We start from the raw sequence: 14,579 nt of genomic DNA, 5'->3' as shown, positions 1-14,579 counted from the left end.
CTTTCGAGCCTTCTCCTTCCCCTCCGTAACCAAGGGGAGGTGAGCTGGGCTGGAACACCAGAGTTAGGAAAAGGTGTCCCATGGCAATGCCAGCATCCTCAGGGCGATGAACCCACCATCCCTGTGGAGCAAAGGGTGAGTGTTCAACTCCCAACACTACCAAAGAGGCAAGAGGACACCCCAGAGGACACTCTGCAAGAAAACCATGTCCCTAAGAACCCCATCTAAACGCCTTTTTCCCCCTTTTCTCCTGCACAAGGCAGAGGCAAGTCTCTCCCAGCCCCTGTTTCATGCCTCCCATGTCGCTCCCCACCACCCTTCCCGTATCAAAACCCTTTGGACCCAAACTTTATGGGTTGATGCAGCCACCCCCATGACGTGGGGGAGCAGACAGGGACTAGCGCCCATTTGTGGGTGAGTGTGGGATGGCTGCAGGTCACCATGTTGGTGTTGTTGTTGCCACAGGGCCACTTGGCCACCCCCGAGTGTCTGCCCCAGGTTTGGCCATGGGCAGGGACTGTCATTGGTCACACCTGAGGATGGGATGGCTGGAGATGGGCCGTGACCCCCACCCAGCTCCGTGGTCCCTCTGGGTGCTGGCAGCCACACTGTCGGTCCCAGCTCTGCAGAAGGAGCTTTTCCAGTGCTGAAGTGATGCTGGGAAGAGTTAATTAGGGTTATTTTCTTATCAGCATCCCTTGTTCACCAGTGTCGCATTGGAAACACACTTCTACGACCCTGCCCCAGGAGGGCTGTGCCTCTCAGACATCACAAAGCTCCTGCAGTAAGTTCCCGCAGGGGCTGGGAGGGATGCGGAGAGGAAAAGGACCTTGGATGGGTGAGATTTATGGGCGGCTCTTTAGCTGGCCATGCACGTGTAACAATGGGGCTGCTGGATGTCCCTGTCACCCACTGGTGCAGTCAGCTCTGATCAGCCTGGAGGGAGCTCCTCCATTTCTCTGAGAGGAAGAGGAGGGCAGCAAAGAAGGGTGGGAGGAAGGATGAGAGGAGGCGAGGGGCTCAGCCTCCCACGTTCTGCAAGGTCCTCAATATATTGCATCCAGGCTCCTGGCTCAGACCACACCAGGCACAACAGGAGCAGAGCAGAAAAACAACGGCAAGGACAGGAGCAAATCCCAATAGAAAGGCCCTGAACACCCTCCAAGACTCCTCGAGGTGAAGAATCCCAAATCCTTTGCCAGTGGTGCCTGTGGATGCTGCAGCCCCAGGGTAGTGCAGCCAGGACCCCTCTGCCCGTGGTCCCTTCACACCGCAGCAGCTCAGCCCCATATTGCGTTGGTGTTTACCGAGCATGAGTCTGATTCCCACTTGCATCTTATTTCTGCAAGTGGCTGCTTTCCTGGAACTGACGCCTGTGCCTGATCCTTGCTGAGGTGCCCAGAAACCTGACGACGGGGATGCTCATAAATTAAAAGGCATGTGGGTGATTGCTTTCAGAAAAAACATTTGGTGGATTTTTCCACTCCGTGCTCTCCGGACCTTTCCCGGGGAGAGCTCACTAAAAGTGGAGGCTGTTACCCTCACGGGTCCCCTGTGGGGTTACAAACACACTCTTTGCCCTGCAGGAGCATTAAGAGGACGTAAAGGGCACAGTGTGCAGCATGAGAGAGTCTTGGAGATGCTGCTTTTCCCCTGTGTTAGCAATCCCATGGCTAACACAGCCCCTATCACCCAAAGCCACAAGCTGAGATGCCAGGGACATCAAGGGGACCAGGGCATCTCCATCGGTGACCAAGGCCAGCTGTGAGCATGCTAGGGGAAGATCTGCTCTCAACCTCAACCCCGATGGCATCATCGCTAACCCCAACCACCTCAATAAACCAGCCTGACCTGGGATAAAAATTAATCTGACAATGCCCTCTGATGGTGAAAATGGTGTCTGGTGTGGATGTGCTGTGTTGAGGAGCAGCAACACCTCCCCTGGACTTCAGCTTGTGCATGGAGAGTGGGTGACCAGTGACAGGTGGGGACAAGGCAGAGGGGCTGCAGGAGAGATGCTGCAGAGAAGCCTCAACTATTGCAGCTGTAGGTGCTGCCTGGATTGGCTCTCCAGTGACACCAAGGGTGGGAGGGACTCAGACTGGATTTGCACCCCCATTTGCAGTGCCAGGGCCTTTTTTGGGTCAGGATCGGAGAGGGAGGTTGTGCTGGCAGAGTGGGCACCCGTGCTGCTGACCCCAGCTTAATGACGCCCTTAGTCAACTTGATGGATCTGTCTGGGCTTTCTGTTAATAAACAGCATCTGACCCGAGCTGTCTCAGAGCTGTAAGCAATAAGTCATCTTTCTGCACATGAGTGATCAGCAGTTAACAGGGCCAACTCCTCCTCCTCCAGATAACACATCACCATGTGCTGGCCCCACCATCTCACACTGTGGGGAGGGGATACTGGTGGCTGGATCACTGTATCACTGATGTGGGTAAAGAAGTTGTGCTTTGATGAAGCAGCAGCAGCATGCCACAGTTTTCATGTTGCTATTTCCCCATGCAGCCAGAAGGAAACTTTTCCCCATTCTCTTCTTCCTTGTTGGGTCACTTCTCATTTAATCATCTTCATATACGTTTTAGAAAACTGGTGCTTTCTTTGCAAGCTCAAAAACCATTTCTCCCACTCCTGGTTCTGTGGGATGCTATAGGAACCCACAGAATCCCTGGCAGCTCTCTCTCCTCTACCTCCCCCACCCAAGCCAACTCTACAACAAGCAGAACACTGTGGTGTTCGTTTGTTTTTATTTTGGTTTGTTTTTTTTTTAATGAGGACCAAAGATGAGCTTGTTTTCTTGTCACACCCAAGGACACATTCAGAGAGGACCATGCCATGGTGGGATGAGGTGCAGGCCCCCAGGGGTACCACCGGGGAGGTGGCAGGCCTGCAGGCAGCAGAGGTCATGGCCAGAAGCATCACCATGTGCCACGCTACTGAACAGCAGCTGCAGCATCCACCTGGAGTGAAGGAACGAGATCTGAGTCCTGCAAGGGAACCGCTGCTGGGAGACCAGTGGTCAGGGGTGAGATGGGAAATCACAGCCCAGATGCTGCTCTAATGCAAGACAAATCCAGGCCAGGTCTTCCACCCTCTCCTGCCCCACAAAATTCAGATGTGACCTTTTACCCCTGCTTTTCAACTCCCAACCCCATTTCATACTCCTTTATACCTGCCCCCAATCCCAGCACCCATTCGCAGCCGACTTGGTGCCCCATGTTTCTGAGCCAGGGCTGCGAACTGAGGTTCTGCCCACTCGTCTGCTGGGCACAGCCATGTCCCTGCTGCACCTTCTTCCTCCTGGCCATATTTACAATCCTCCCTCCACCCCCAAAGGGGCAGGTTTTTCTCATGCTCTGCAGCATCCCACTCCACCAGTGTACCTCCAGCCATGGGATGAGGTAGCCCTGAGCTGAGGATCCATCAGAAGGTGACACTCATAGAATCACAGAATGGTTTGGGTTGGAGGGACCTTCCCAGCTCCCCCAGTGCCCCCCCTGCCATGAGCAGGGACATCTGCACCAGCTCAGGTTTCTCGGAGCCCCGTCCAGCCTGGCCTGGGATGTCTCCAGGGATGGTTCAGCCACCACCTCTCTGGCCAACCTGGGCCAGGCTCTCACCACCCTCAGGGCCAACAATTTCTTCCTCATGTCCACCTTTCTCCCCTCCTTTAGTTTAAAACCATCACCCCTTGTCCTATTGCAACAGCCCCTGCTCAAAAGTCTGTTACCAAACTCAACCCACTCCATTCCTGAAGAACTGATCCACTCTCCTTCCATCCCACAGCCCCAACCCAGACCTACCTTGCTCTTCATCTTGCCCTCCAATCTGTCCTCACTTGGGCACTGCAGGAGAGCACAAGAGATATAAAACCCCTGAAATCTCAACTCACTCCCCTTTTGACTTCCAAAAAAACCAAGCCAGGGCACACCAGCCCACTTATGCGCACACACCAACATGCACCTGCACACACCACCCCTGTGCACACACACTCTTAGGCAATCATGCACCCCACAGTCACTGCCTGTTCTTGGCCAGCCTGTCCCCAAGATCCCAGCCACTGTGACTCCCAGGTGCTTTGTGTCCCCAGCACAGCAACAAACTCAGTCTCTGCCTGACCTCACCATGCTGCCGCATGGCTGCACCGACAGCCCTGCCTGCAGGGCAGCGTGGCCGGGGCCAGCCGGGTCAACGCTCGCTGCACCGGCTGGAAGCTCTTGCACCAGCTGCTGTGGAGTCGAGCACTGACCCGGTGCCACACTGGCAGCCCTGTGGCTTCAGGAAGGACACAGGGTGCCGGGTGCCTGCCGGAGCAGAGCCCTGCCTGCATGGGAAGTAGGGCAGAGCGTGGCTTGGGGCAAACATGTGCTGGGAAGCCATGGGAGGAGAAATAATAAGGATGACGTGTTTATAAGGACACACACTACAGGCTCAGGGAAGAGCAGCTGGAAAGCTGCTCAGTGGAAAAGGACCTGGGAGTGTTGGTGAGAGCGGCTGAACATGAGCCAGCGTGTGCCCATGTGGCCAAGAGGCCATCAGCATCCTGGCTGGTACCAGCACTGGTGTGGCCAGCAGGCCCAGGGCAGTGACCGTCCCTGTGCTGGGACCTGGGGAGCCCAAACCTCGAATCCTGGGGCAGTTTTGGGCCCCTCATGAAGAGAAAGCCCTTGAGGTGCTGGAGGGAGTTGAGAGAAGGGAACGGAGCTGGTGAGGGGCTGGAGCACAAGTGTGATGGAGCGGCTGAGGGACCTGGGGGTTCAGCTGGAGAACAGGAGCTGAGGGGAGACCTTCTGATCTCTGAACTGCCTGAAAGGAGCTTGGAGCCAGGGGGGTGGGGCTCTGCTCCCCAGGAACAAGCGCCAGGAGCAGAGGAAACGGCCTCAAGTTGCGCCAGGGGAGGTTGAGGTTGAATGTGGGAACAATTTCTTCCCCAAAGGGCTGTGGGGCATTGGAACAGGCTGCCCAGGGCAGTGCTGGAGTCACCATCCCTGGAGGGGTTGAACAGTCTTGGAGATGAGGTTCCCAGGGACATGGGTTGGGTTAACGGTTGGACTTGACGATCTTGAGGGTCTTTTCCAACCAAAATGATTCTGTGATTCTGTAGTGAGTGTGGGTGGACACGCACCCTCTTGCCCACTGAGGCGGGTCTGCAGCAGACGGCAGAGGCGTCTGCCAGGGGAGCAGAGCGGGGCACATCCATACAGGGTTGGGTTGGGTGCTCTGCTGAGGCAGGGAAATGTGAGCTGGGAAGTTTGGGCAGGATCCCGAAACATAAATTAAAACAACCCAGGTGCAAGTGGAGGAGTTTGGGCACAGTCCCCATACGCGTGGCTGGCGGGTGGCTTGGGACACAAGTGCTGGTGGGCACAGTGAGGAGCAAGCGACTGTCCCATCCTCCACCAGCATCTCTGGCCCTTTGGCTCTGAACTTCCTGGTTTCCTCCCCACTTCTTAGACAAGACTGAGAGAAGGAGATTTCAAGATACTTTAAGACCATAAACCAAATAAGACCAAAGCTCCAGCCTCACAAGGCTGCCCAGTGTCCTTAGGCTCCCTCATCACCAGGATTAAGATAAACCAGGGACAAACCCAAGGACTGTGAAAGTGAGAGCAGGAAAAGGCAGACACAGAGACCTTCTCCTCTATCTCCTCGGCCAATCTTACCTTTCACATCAAGTTTGCAGTCTACTGAGGCTTCCCCCAAAGGGTTCACAGCTTTGCAGGTGTAGACACCCCCATCGAAAGGGCTGGGCTTGCGGATTTCCAGGGAGCAGACACCCTGGTCAATCATTGCGATGTATTTGGGGTCTTCCCGTATCTCCATCTGATTTTTCATCCAGATGATTTTGGGCTAGAAGGCAGCAGGATTTGCTTATTTGTTTAAAGCCGGGAGAGAAATGACAAATATAACTGGCCCCAACATGCAGCCACCTCCCTTTGCCTTGGCGCTGCCTGAAGCTGCTGGCCCTGGTGGGATTCAGTCAGAAACAATTTGAAGAGCTAAATCTCCTGTTTTTAAGCCCTAATCTTCCCCAGACTTCCTCCCTCAGTGCAGAAGGCAATAAGACATGGTTTCAATTCAGACCACTCTCCCATCTTCATGCAGAAACACTCTAAATCTGCCCAGGTTTGACTTGGAGGACAGCTGCAGCCACCTAACCTCATCCAACCCTAACCCAACATGACCAACCGTCTCCCAACACCTCCAACCACCTGCAAAAACCCCACCACTGGCTGCCCGCACACACGGGCGATGTTGTCCGTGGAGGAATCACTGACCTGGGGGAAGCCCCGGACGCTGCAGAAGAGATGTGTGCTGTAGCCTCGGGTGGTGGTTCGGTCTGTCAGGGGTTGGGTGAACTTTGGAGGCTCCATCATGTCCCTTTGGGGGATCTTCTCTGCCTGGTAGGTAGTTTCTAAGAAAATAGTGAATTCTAGGTTGAGGCAGAATGCAGGTTCCTGGGCTGACCAGAATATGGTTTTGGGAACTCAGCCCAAGGTACCTCAACATACTTCTGCTCCCTCACAAAATAAGCCAGACAACACCTAGCCCGACCTGAGGCCCTGGTCTTCAGCTTAGACCAGCCCTGTCTATAAATCCCTTCTCATCCAGTGATGCCACATTAATGCCCAGTCCCTGCGGGGGACAAGGGAGATGACAAACTGCAAACCAACACCATATGTGCAGCATGTCAAATCCAGACCAGGCACCTCTCTGGATCTCCTAGTCCATCCCCAAAATCCAGTGCACAGAAATAGGAGCTGGAGGGAAGGTCTGCAGGTGGCAGAGACCCCAACTCACTGTGTGCTACGAGGGAGCAGGATGGGAATAGATAGGGCTGAGGGATGCTGGGTTAGAGATTTGGCTCTGAGATGGAGCAGGGGTCTTTTCCTCTGCTTGTCCTGAGCTGCAGGGCCCAAAACCAGGGCTGTTCCTCACCCCTCCTGGCTCCTGCTTCCATCTCACCCCAGGCATGTCCATCCTTTGATCCCTTCCAGAGAGCTGACCACGGCACAAGCTTTCCCCAAAGGAGATAGGAGATGTAGAAGGAGGGAAGAGGACCCCTGGACCTCCACCTTGGGGACACATGGCCTCACCCTGCAGGGCTCATCCTGGGGACCAGCCCAGCAGCATCACCACGACACTGAGGAAGCCCCACTAGCTCAAATGGAGACAGGACCCCTCTTGCCCACCACCACCCCCAAACCCCAAGCCAAGTGCTGATCCCTACTTGTCTTCTGGATGTGGGCCACCCCGGAGGCGACGGCTGCTGTTTCACTCAGCCCGCAGCCGTTTTCCGCGAACACTCGGAAGGAGTAGGTGTTGCCAATGATGAGGTCGGAGATGGTGCAGCTGGTGCGGGTGCAGTGCTCCAGCACCGTGAACCATTGCTGGGAGGGAAAAGAGAAACAAGAGTGTTGAGGAAAAGCAGCTTGTCCAAAGGATGGGGAAGGTGTGGGGGACTCAGGGGGGTGCAGCTGCCCCTCTCCCAGTCAGGGCACCCCAGCACCAGGGCGCAGGAGTCCTGGGGATGCCCAGACTCACCCCACTCTTCTTGTCTGACTTCTGCACGATGTAGCCCTTGATCTCAGAGTTCCCATTGTCTGCTGGGGGGCTCCACTCCAGGGCCACATTAAAGCCCCATACGTCCACCAGCTTCAGGTTCTGGGGGGGGCCTGGTGGCTCTGTAAATACAAACTCACACAGGGTGGCATCCTAATTTGCTCCCACCAAATTCTGCACCTTGACCATCCTTTACACCTCATTTTTAACCTGTTTTCACCCTTTTGCAGCACATATGGGATGAGAAGATGTGATGGGGCATGGGCTGGCAGGAACCCTGCATCCCAAACCAGAGGATATCACCTCCATGATCCTGGAGAGGATCCCACTGGAAGAGGGACACAAAAGTCCCTTGCCTTGTTGCTGACGCTGTCCCATCCCACCCAGAAAAAGAGCTTCCCCCATTTAAGAGGTAGAAACAAGTCCCAGAGAGACCCTGCAGGGCCCCATCTCCAGCCTTACCAATCACTTGGATGTCCAGGGTGGCCTTGTCCTCTGCTCCGTTTATCCGCACGGTGAGCTCATACTTGCCCGAGTCGCTGCGCTGCGACTGGCGGATGTAGAAGATGGTGTCCTTGTCTGTGTTGCGGATGTTGATGCGGCTGGTGTCCAGGGGCTGGCCACCCTTGGTCCAGATCACCTCGGGCTGCGGCTTTCCCTGGAGCAACAGGCAGGTTGGGAGCTGCTGGAGCGCAGGGTCCCAACTGGTCCTGCTGGGAAGGACGGGTGGGCAAAACCACCCTGCTGTGTCCAGGCAGCAGCGGCCTGGATGTGGCCTCTCGCATCCAGCAGTCCCCAGGGAAGAACCTACAGCCCAACCCTGCCAACCCCACTGATGGGAAGTCATCAGGCTCCAGGGATGATGCTGGAACATGCTCTTCTCCCAGAGTTCTCATAGAGCAAGCCCAGCTTTACATGCCCAGGGCACTGCAGGCAGAGCTGTGCTCCTGTTGCCCAGGCACTGAGACAACTGTGTTTGATGTTGTCTCATTACCAACATCATCAATAAAGACATAGCAAAGGAGAGCTAGACAGGAATGGGGAAGGGATTCCCACCCCATTTCCCACCCCCAGCCCATGAGACACAGTGACCAGGATAAGTAAGCCCATGGTTGGTCCCAACCATATCAAGGTGGCTAGAAAAGTCACTGCAGGAGCTAACCTGCAGTGAAAAAGCCTGGGGGATTAAATCCCAAATCGCCCACCTACCTGGAAAGGGATCATCATGTTCACAGCATCCCCAACGTGCCTGAAATATGTCTGCCGCAGGTGACGGGGCAAGCGGATCTTCGGGAGCTCTGGGGACCAGAAAGTCATGCCATGGGGCCAAGGCAATCACAACCCTCAACTGGCTGACCCACCTGGTGCATTCCCCTGCATGGTCATCAGGAAAACCCACCCAGAAACATAGCGACCTCTGCCTTCTCATCTCCTGGACAGGAGTCTCGACAGCATAACCATTGCCTGAACCCCAGAATTATATCCATCCTTGAGATACCAGGTCGCCAACTCAACGGCAGCACCCCAATGGACCATTTACCCCCTTCACTAGAGCCAGGTTATGGAGACCAACATGGGTTTAACCAGAAGAGCCACAGCACAGCCCACACTAGCGAGGCAGAGGACAGCATTTCCCAGTTAGGAAATATTTCCCCCCCAGCTCAGAGCAGGCTTTCCAGAGGCACACAACCCAACTTCCAGCAAGGACAAGGCTCACCAGACCTCCACCAAGGCCATCAAGGGACCAAGGCGGTGCATGGTTACTCGCAGCAGAGCTGTGAAAGCCCTGGGCTTAAAATGAAGGCTAACGTCCCCAAGGGAACATAACAAAGATAAGCAAAAAACCCACTGGAGAATGCTGATGGAGAGTGTGTCTCCTTCTCAGGGTGAAAATAGCAGCCGTGTAACCCTACCGGCCCGGTGCCGCTTGGTGATCCTTCTGGAAAGGCATTGGGTTTACGTGAGCCCCTCATAAAAGAGCTGCGTGTCTGTGCCTGGATTAAACGTGCTGCAGCTTAGCTCTGGGGAGGGGGAACGGTCAGAATTAAACTGGGACTGAGCGACAGTTAAACAGCTGAGAGGGTGAAACACCGGCGGTGGGCTGGGGAGGGCAGGGAGATGCCCGACGGTCCCAGATGGCCCCACCAACAGCTGAGATGGTCTCTCCTACACTCGTGCTGCTGTTGCTCTGGGGATCCACACATCGATGCTGCCACTTGGGCTCATCAGTCTCAGCGGCGCAGAGAAACCTGATCTTGGTGGAGGAATGTTAATTCATGGGTGTTTGACCCGGCTCACGCGTGCCTTGCTCAGCCGGTGGCTGAGGGACACACTGCCACGGGTGGGAAGGCATTTTTCCTGCCCCAGCTCCCTGCAAAACACGCCTCCCACACCAAAACTTCATCTGGTTTCTCCTTGTCTCTCTCCGCTTCCCAAACCCACTCGTCCCACCTGTATTTAAACTCTCTGCCGTCTGTCTTGCTGCTATTTAAAATCCCTTGTGATGCTATAAATGAACTGGTGAGAGGTACAAAACGTGGTCCCGAACAAAATGTGAAGACCAGAAAGCAGCAGATGGGGCAGAGAGGAGCAGACTCGCCACCTGATACCCACCAGTGCCACCGGGGTGGACACAGGGAGGCAGAGGGACACTGAGAGCTCATTTGTTCCTCAGCAAAGCCAGGCAGTGTGCACAGGGCTGTATTCCAAACGAAATGCAAAAATAGGCAAGTGCAATTTGCTGATGAAGAGTTTCCGTTAGCAAAAAGAAATAGAAAGAAGAAGAAAACCCTGCCAGCATGGGGTAAGAACAAGTCCCACGTGGGTCTTTCAGCTCTTTGTGTTTGACACCTCTCAGTGGGTACAGGTGGCTGGGACATAACTCAGGCAGCAGGGACGGGAGGGTTGGACTGGTGGGTGCAGCATGGGACTGGAAGTGGGAAACAGGAGCTGTGTATTTGGCATCTCTTGCCCGTTCCCCGTGCCTCAGTTTCCCCAGTCCCACAAGGTATGGTGGGATCCCTTTGAGATCTGGAGGTGAACACGGCAGCAGACACCAACCACTAAACCATGTCCACCTTCTCTGAGCAAACTGAGAGGACAGACCCTGCAGGACCCTTTCCCGATGCTAATAGTGTTCTCCAAGCCTTTTCTTATGAAAAGCTGATGGTTCCTGGAATAACTCGTGTTATTATTATTGCTGTTCTTAAGCAGCTGAGGAATCCAGGATGTCCTTTGAGTAATAGGAAAACTTGTGCATTAATAATTCCTTGTAAAGGGAAAATAATGCTATATTTACTGTTTGATAAATGAAAACCAGCCTTGCAATTGTACATCAGCCTCAGCACATTCGCAGCACCCCAGGAGGAATGCGAGTCTTGCCAAGCATGGGAGCAAGCTCTTCATTAGCGAGTTCAACATGATTAAAGTTCCTGTGCTCCAGACTACCAGTTCTTGGCTTTCCATAGCTAAATAAACAAAGCTGTCCGGTGTGTATGTGATGGGATATTAGAGATGTAATCGTGGCCAAGGAGAAATGTGCTGAAAGTGATCCCATTTCTGAGCTCCTGTGCTGAAGTGGGAAAACATGGCTCTGCATTTTGAGTCCTTCACCCCCAAAGCCTCATCAACTACAAGGTCAGTGGTCTGGAGGTCAGGAAGCTGCTCCAACCCACCCCAAGGGAACTGCACACAGTTATTGAGAATAACATCTCGGCCAAAGGCTGGATTGGCAGGTGTGAGAGGACAGAGGCTGCTCAGGGATGGGCTGTGATTTCTCTGGGCTGCTGACAAAGCAGATGGGAATTACACGGCAGGAGCGGTACTCACGGAGGATCTCTCTGATGACAACTGGCTGGTCCAAAGTAGCTGGGACACTGGCCCCGCTGGCACTGATGGCCTTGACCCGTATGTGGATCTTGTCACCGGAGCTGAGGTTCTGGACCGTGTACCGGGTGGAAAGAAAAGGCTCCTCGTTCGCAGCCTTCCAGTCTGTACCTGTGATGAACCCAGCAGAGCACTTCAGGTGTGCGACGGACAGATGGACACACACCCCAAACAGGGGGTGACACCCAGAGGCAAAAAAAACACTACTCTGTGAAGGCTGAATTATTTGAGACAGAAAAAGGTATTTCATAGGGGAAATTGGCCACCCAACCCTCCCCAGGAGTGTGGGGTATGAAATGCTGGCAGAAGCTCAACTGTTGAGCAGGGTGTTATTTGCTAGTAGGAAAACGCATTAGGCCAGCAAACATGGTCCCTGCTGACCTTCCAAGTGCATTTCTGGAAGGAGTTAAGATCTTCTGACCACCCTGCCAGCCAGTCTGCTCCTCTTACTGCTCCAGGATAGCTCCTTGGGGCTTACCATGCTCCTCAGAGCATCCTCAGAGCATCCTCCGCTTTGGGCAAGGTCTGCTCAACACCCACCACCAGCCAGCTAGACCTCCCCAACTGCTCCTCCTGCTTGGAGGGGACATCTCAAGCTCACCCCACTGCCAAGAAGTAGAAGCTCTCCCACATCAGCCAGCTAACAGCCTCATAATGTAACAAACCTTTTAGGAGGTTTCTCAATTTACAAAACACACCACCCCAGGCAGTAAAGGGCTGGCTGTACCTGGAGGGCAACTAGAGCAAACCCTATGTGCCAAGGCTGACTAAGCCACCATGTCCACCTTGAAAGCAAGAAGCTTTTCCTGTCAGTGCCATCAGACCAGCCCAATCCCAACAGCTCGTCTTTCCCTTCACCACTGGCATTACTTGAACCTCACTCAAATCTCACCATATTTTAGTCAACCCAGGGTCTTGCACCAGCCCAAATACAGCAGTCATGGAGCCTGTGTGGTTATGACTGAATGACTAGAGCTCTCCTGTCACTCAGCCAAGCCCAAAGCAAGCTAGGAGAGCATCCAAAGCTGTGACCTCCAGGAATGGCTGCATCTTTCCTTGCCCTATGCAAGGGCCTCCTCACACATCCCATCCATCTGTGGTTCCCTCCCCAGTCCCCAGCCCAATGTTGAAAGCCTCTCACAGCCAAGCATGTGTTGAGTGTGTCTGCCACAAGCTAATCAGCCAAGGGTCACAGATCAAGTTCCCCACCGCCCACAGAGCACCTTGGTCTCCCAAACCACTCCAGCCTCATGCAGCCCACCAGCCCCAGCCTCTCTTTGCAGATCCCCAGGTGAACCTGCTTTAGCAGGTGGGTTGGACTAGATGATCTCCAGAGGTCAGTCCCAACCCCAACCATTCTGTGATTCAATTCCCCCAGCCACACAGGTCATTCATTCTCACCCCAAAGCCAAGCAGGCCTTCAAGACAGTGCCCAACACATAAATCTTATCTGCCTACCCCATTCCACCAACCAGCAATGCAACCAGAGAACCACAGATCATCATTACCACCCAGCAGCCCACCTCCATCCACCACAGCCATCCTCCTGCCAGGCATCTGGAGCCCCATGTCTCTGGGGCAGGGCTCTCCTGGTGACGCATGCCAGCCCCCCTTGCACTTCCCAGGATCCTTTCCTCCCTCATCCTCCCACCTTATCCCATTCCTTCTCCACTTCTTCTTGGGCAAACATGGGAGAACTGCATTTTCTTCCTCCTGAGATCTTGCATGACCATCCCAGCTCCAGGTCTGAGCATAGCTGGAGTTCATCAGAGACCATCCTCAGTGGGTACACTGGTCTCTCCTCCACCCTCTAGCTGGACATGGCAATGACATAAAACCCCCAATAAAGGGATCACTACTCCCCGAAGCCAATGGGAAACCTCTCTACTCCATGGAAAAAAAATATATACCATTTTAAATAAAGTCTTTTAGGCAAAAAAAAAAGGAAATGGTGCTCAGGGAAATGAGCTGCTGGGTTCTGCCCAGCTCTATCCCACACCTCAGCAGAAACACACAAGCTCTCCGTGCTTATGAGGCAAGAAAGCACAAGCCTACTTCCATCTTTGCAGATCTCCACCACGTATCCATCCAGGCCCGACCGTCCTGTCTGCTCTGGGGCTTTCCAGGTCAATGTAACGGAGTTTTGGCTCACTTCTTCCACAGCCAAGGACAAGGGGGAGCTGGGTGGCTCTGTAACAAACCCGCAGTGCTGAGGACTCGAGGCTCTCGAGTACAACCACCCAATCTCCATGTTGGTCTTCACCCCCCGCCCATCCTCCTAATCCCACTCCAAAAATCCCCTTGATGACTTCATCCCTCCATCCCTTCACCCCAGCATCCCCATGTCTCCCCTTCCCACTTCAGTGTCCTGTCCCCTCCTCACCTTCTTTTGGTTTCTCAGGTTCAGGGGCTGGGGTTTCAGCTGGAGGGGCTGGGGGACCTTCTTGAGGGGCTGGAGTTGCCTCTGTGGTGGGGACAGGAGCAGATTCGCCTGCGGGGGCTGCGGGCTGCTCTGCGGCAGGGGGATGTTCAGGGGCTGGGGGCTCTTCAGCAGCTGGGGCTGATGCTGGTTCTTCCTTTGGGGCTGATGCTGGTTCTTCCTTTGGGGCTGGTGCTGGTTCTTCTTTGGGGGCTGGTGCTGGTTCTTCCTTTGGGGCTGGTGCCGTCTCTTTCTTAGCAGCTGTCGACTCTTTCTTTGGGGCTGCTGATGCTTTCTTTGGAGCTGCCGCCGCTTTCTTTGGAGCCGCTGGAGGTGCAGTTTTGCCCGTCATTGCTGCAAAGCCTGGGGGCTGCGGAAGGGGATATTTTGGGGTCTCTGCTCCGGGATCTCCGCTCTGGATTGAGGTCCCTGCTCCAGACCAAGGATGTCTCCTCCAAGTGTGAGATCTTGACTTTGAAACTGGAATCCCTGCTCTGGACCAGGCGTCTCCACTGCACGGACGGTTTCTGCTCTGGTATGGCTGTGCTGGGAGCGGGGGAACCAGGTCACTGAGCCAGAACAGGGGCTGAGAGATTTTTATAGGCTTCGGCTGGCACTTGTCACCTCCCTGCAAACCAATCTGCCTGCGCAGGCGGGGGCCGCCAGGAATAGCCACCGGGGACCTGCACATTCAGCAGGGATAGCAGCA

General features: G+C 54.5%; 1 protein-coding gene across 1 annotated transcript; it reads right to left on the bottom strand.

The window, feature by feature from the left end:
- Nucleotides 1-3,837: 3,837 nt before the first annotated feature.
- Nucleotides 3,838-14,222, bottom strand: MYBPH (myosin binding protein H; the record flags this gene model as incomplete). The annotated part of the gene is made up of 10 exons (XM_080358222.1): nt 3,838-3,848; nt 5,667-5,853; nt 6,282-6,418; nt 7,235-7,394; nt 7,549-7,688; nt 8,029-8,224; nt 8,776-8,864; nt 11,395-11,562; nt 13,507-13,641; nt 13,835-14,222. The coding sequence occupies 10 exons, from the start codon at nt 14,220-14,222 to the stop codon at nt 3,838-3,840; spliced, it is 1,611 nt and encodes a 536-aa protein (XP_080214348.1).
- Between the last annotated feature and the right edge of the window lie 357 nt (nt 14,223-14,579).

Source organism: Nesoenas mayeri (genome assembly GCF_963082525.1).
Source record: "Nesoenas mayeri genome assembly, chromosome: 23".
Classification (NCBI taxonomy): Eukaryota; Metazoa; Chordata; class Aves; order Columbiformes; family Columbidae; genus Nesoenas; species Nesoenas mayeri.
The sequence above is the reverse complement of the archived record's forward strand: the minus strand, read 5'-3'. Positions and strand labels throughout refer to the sequence as shown.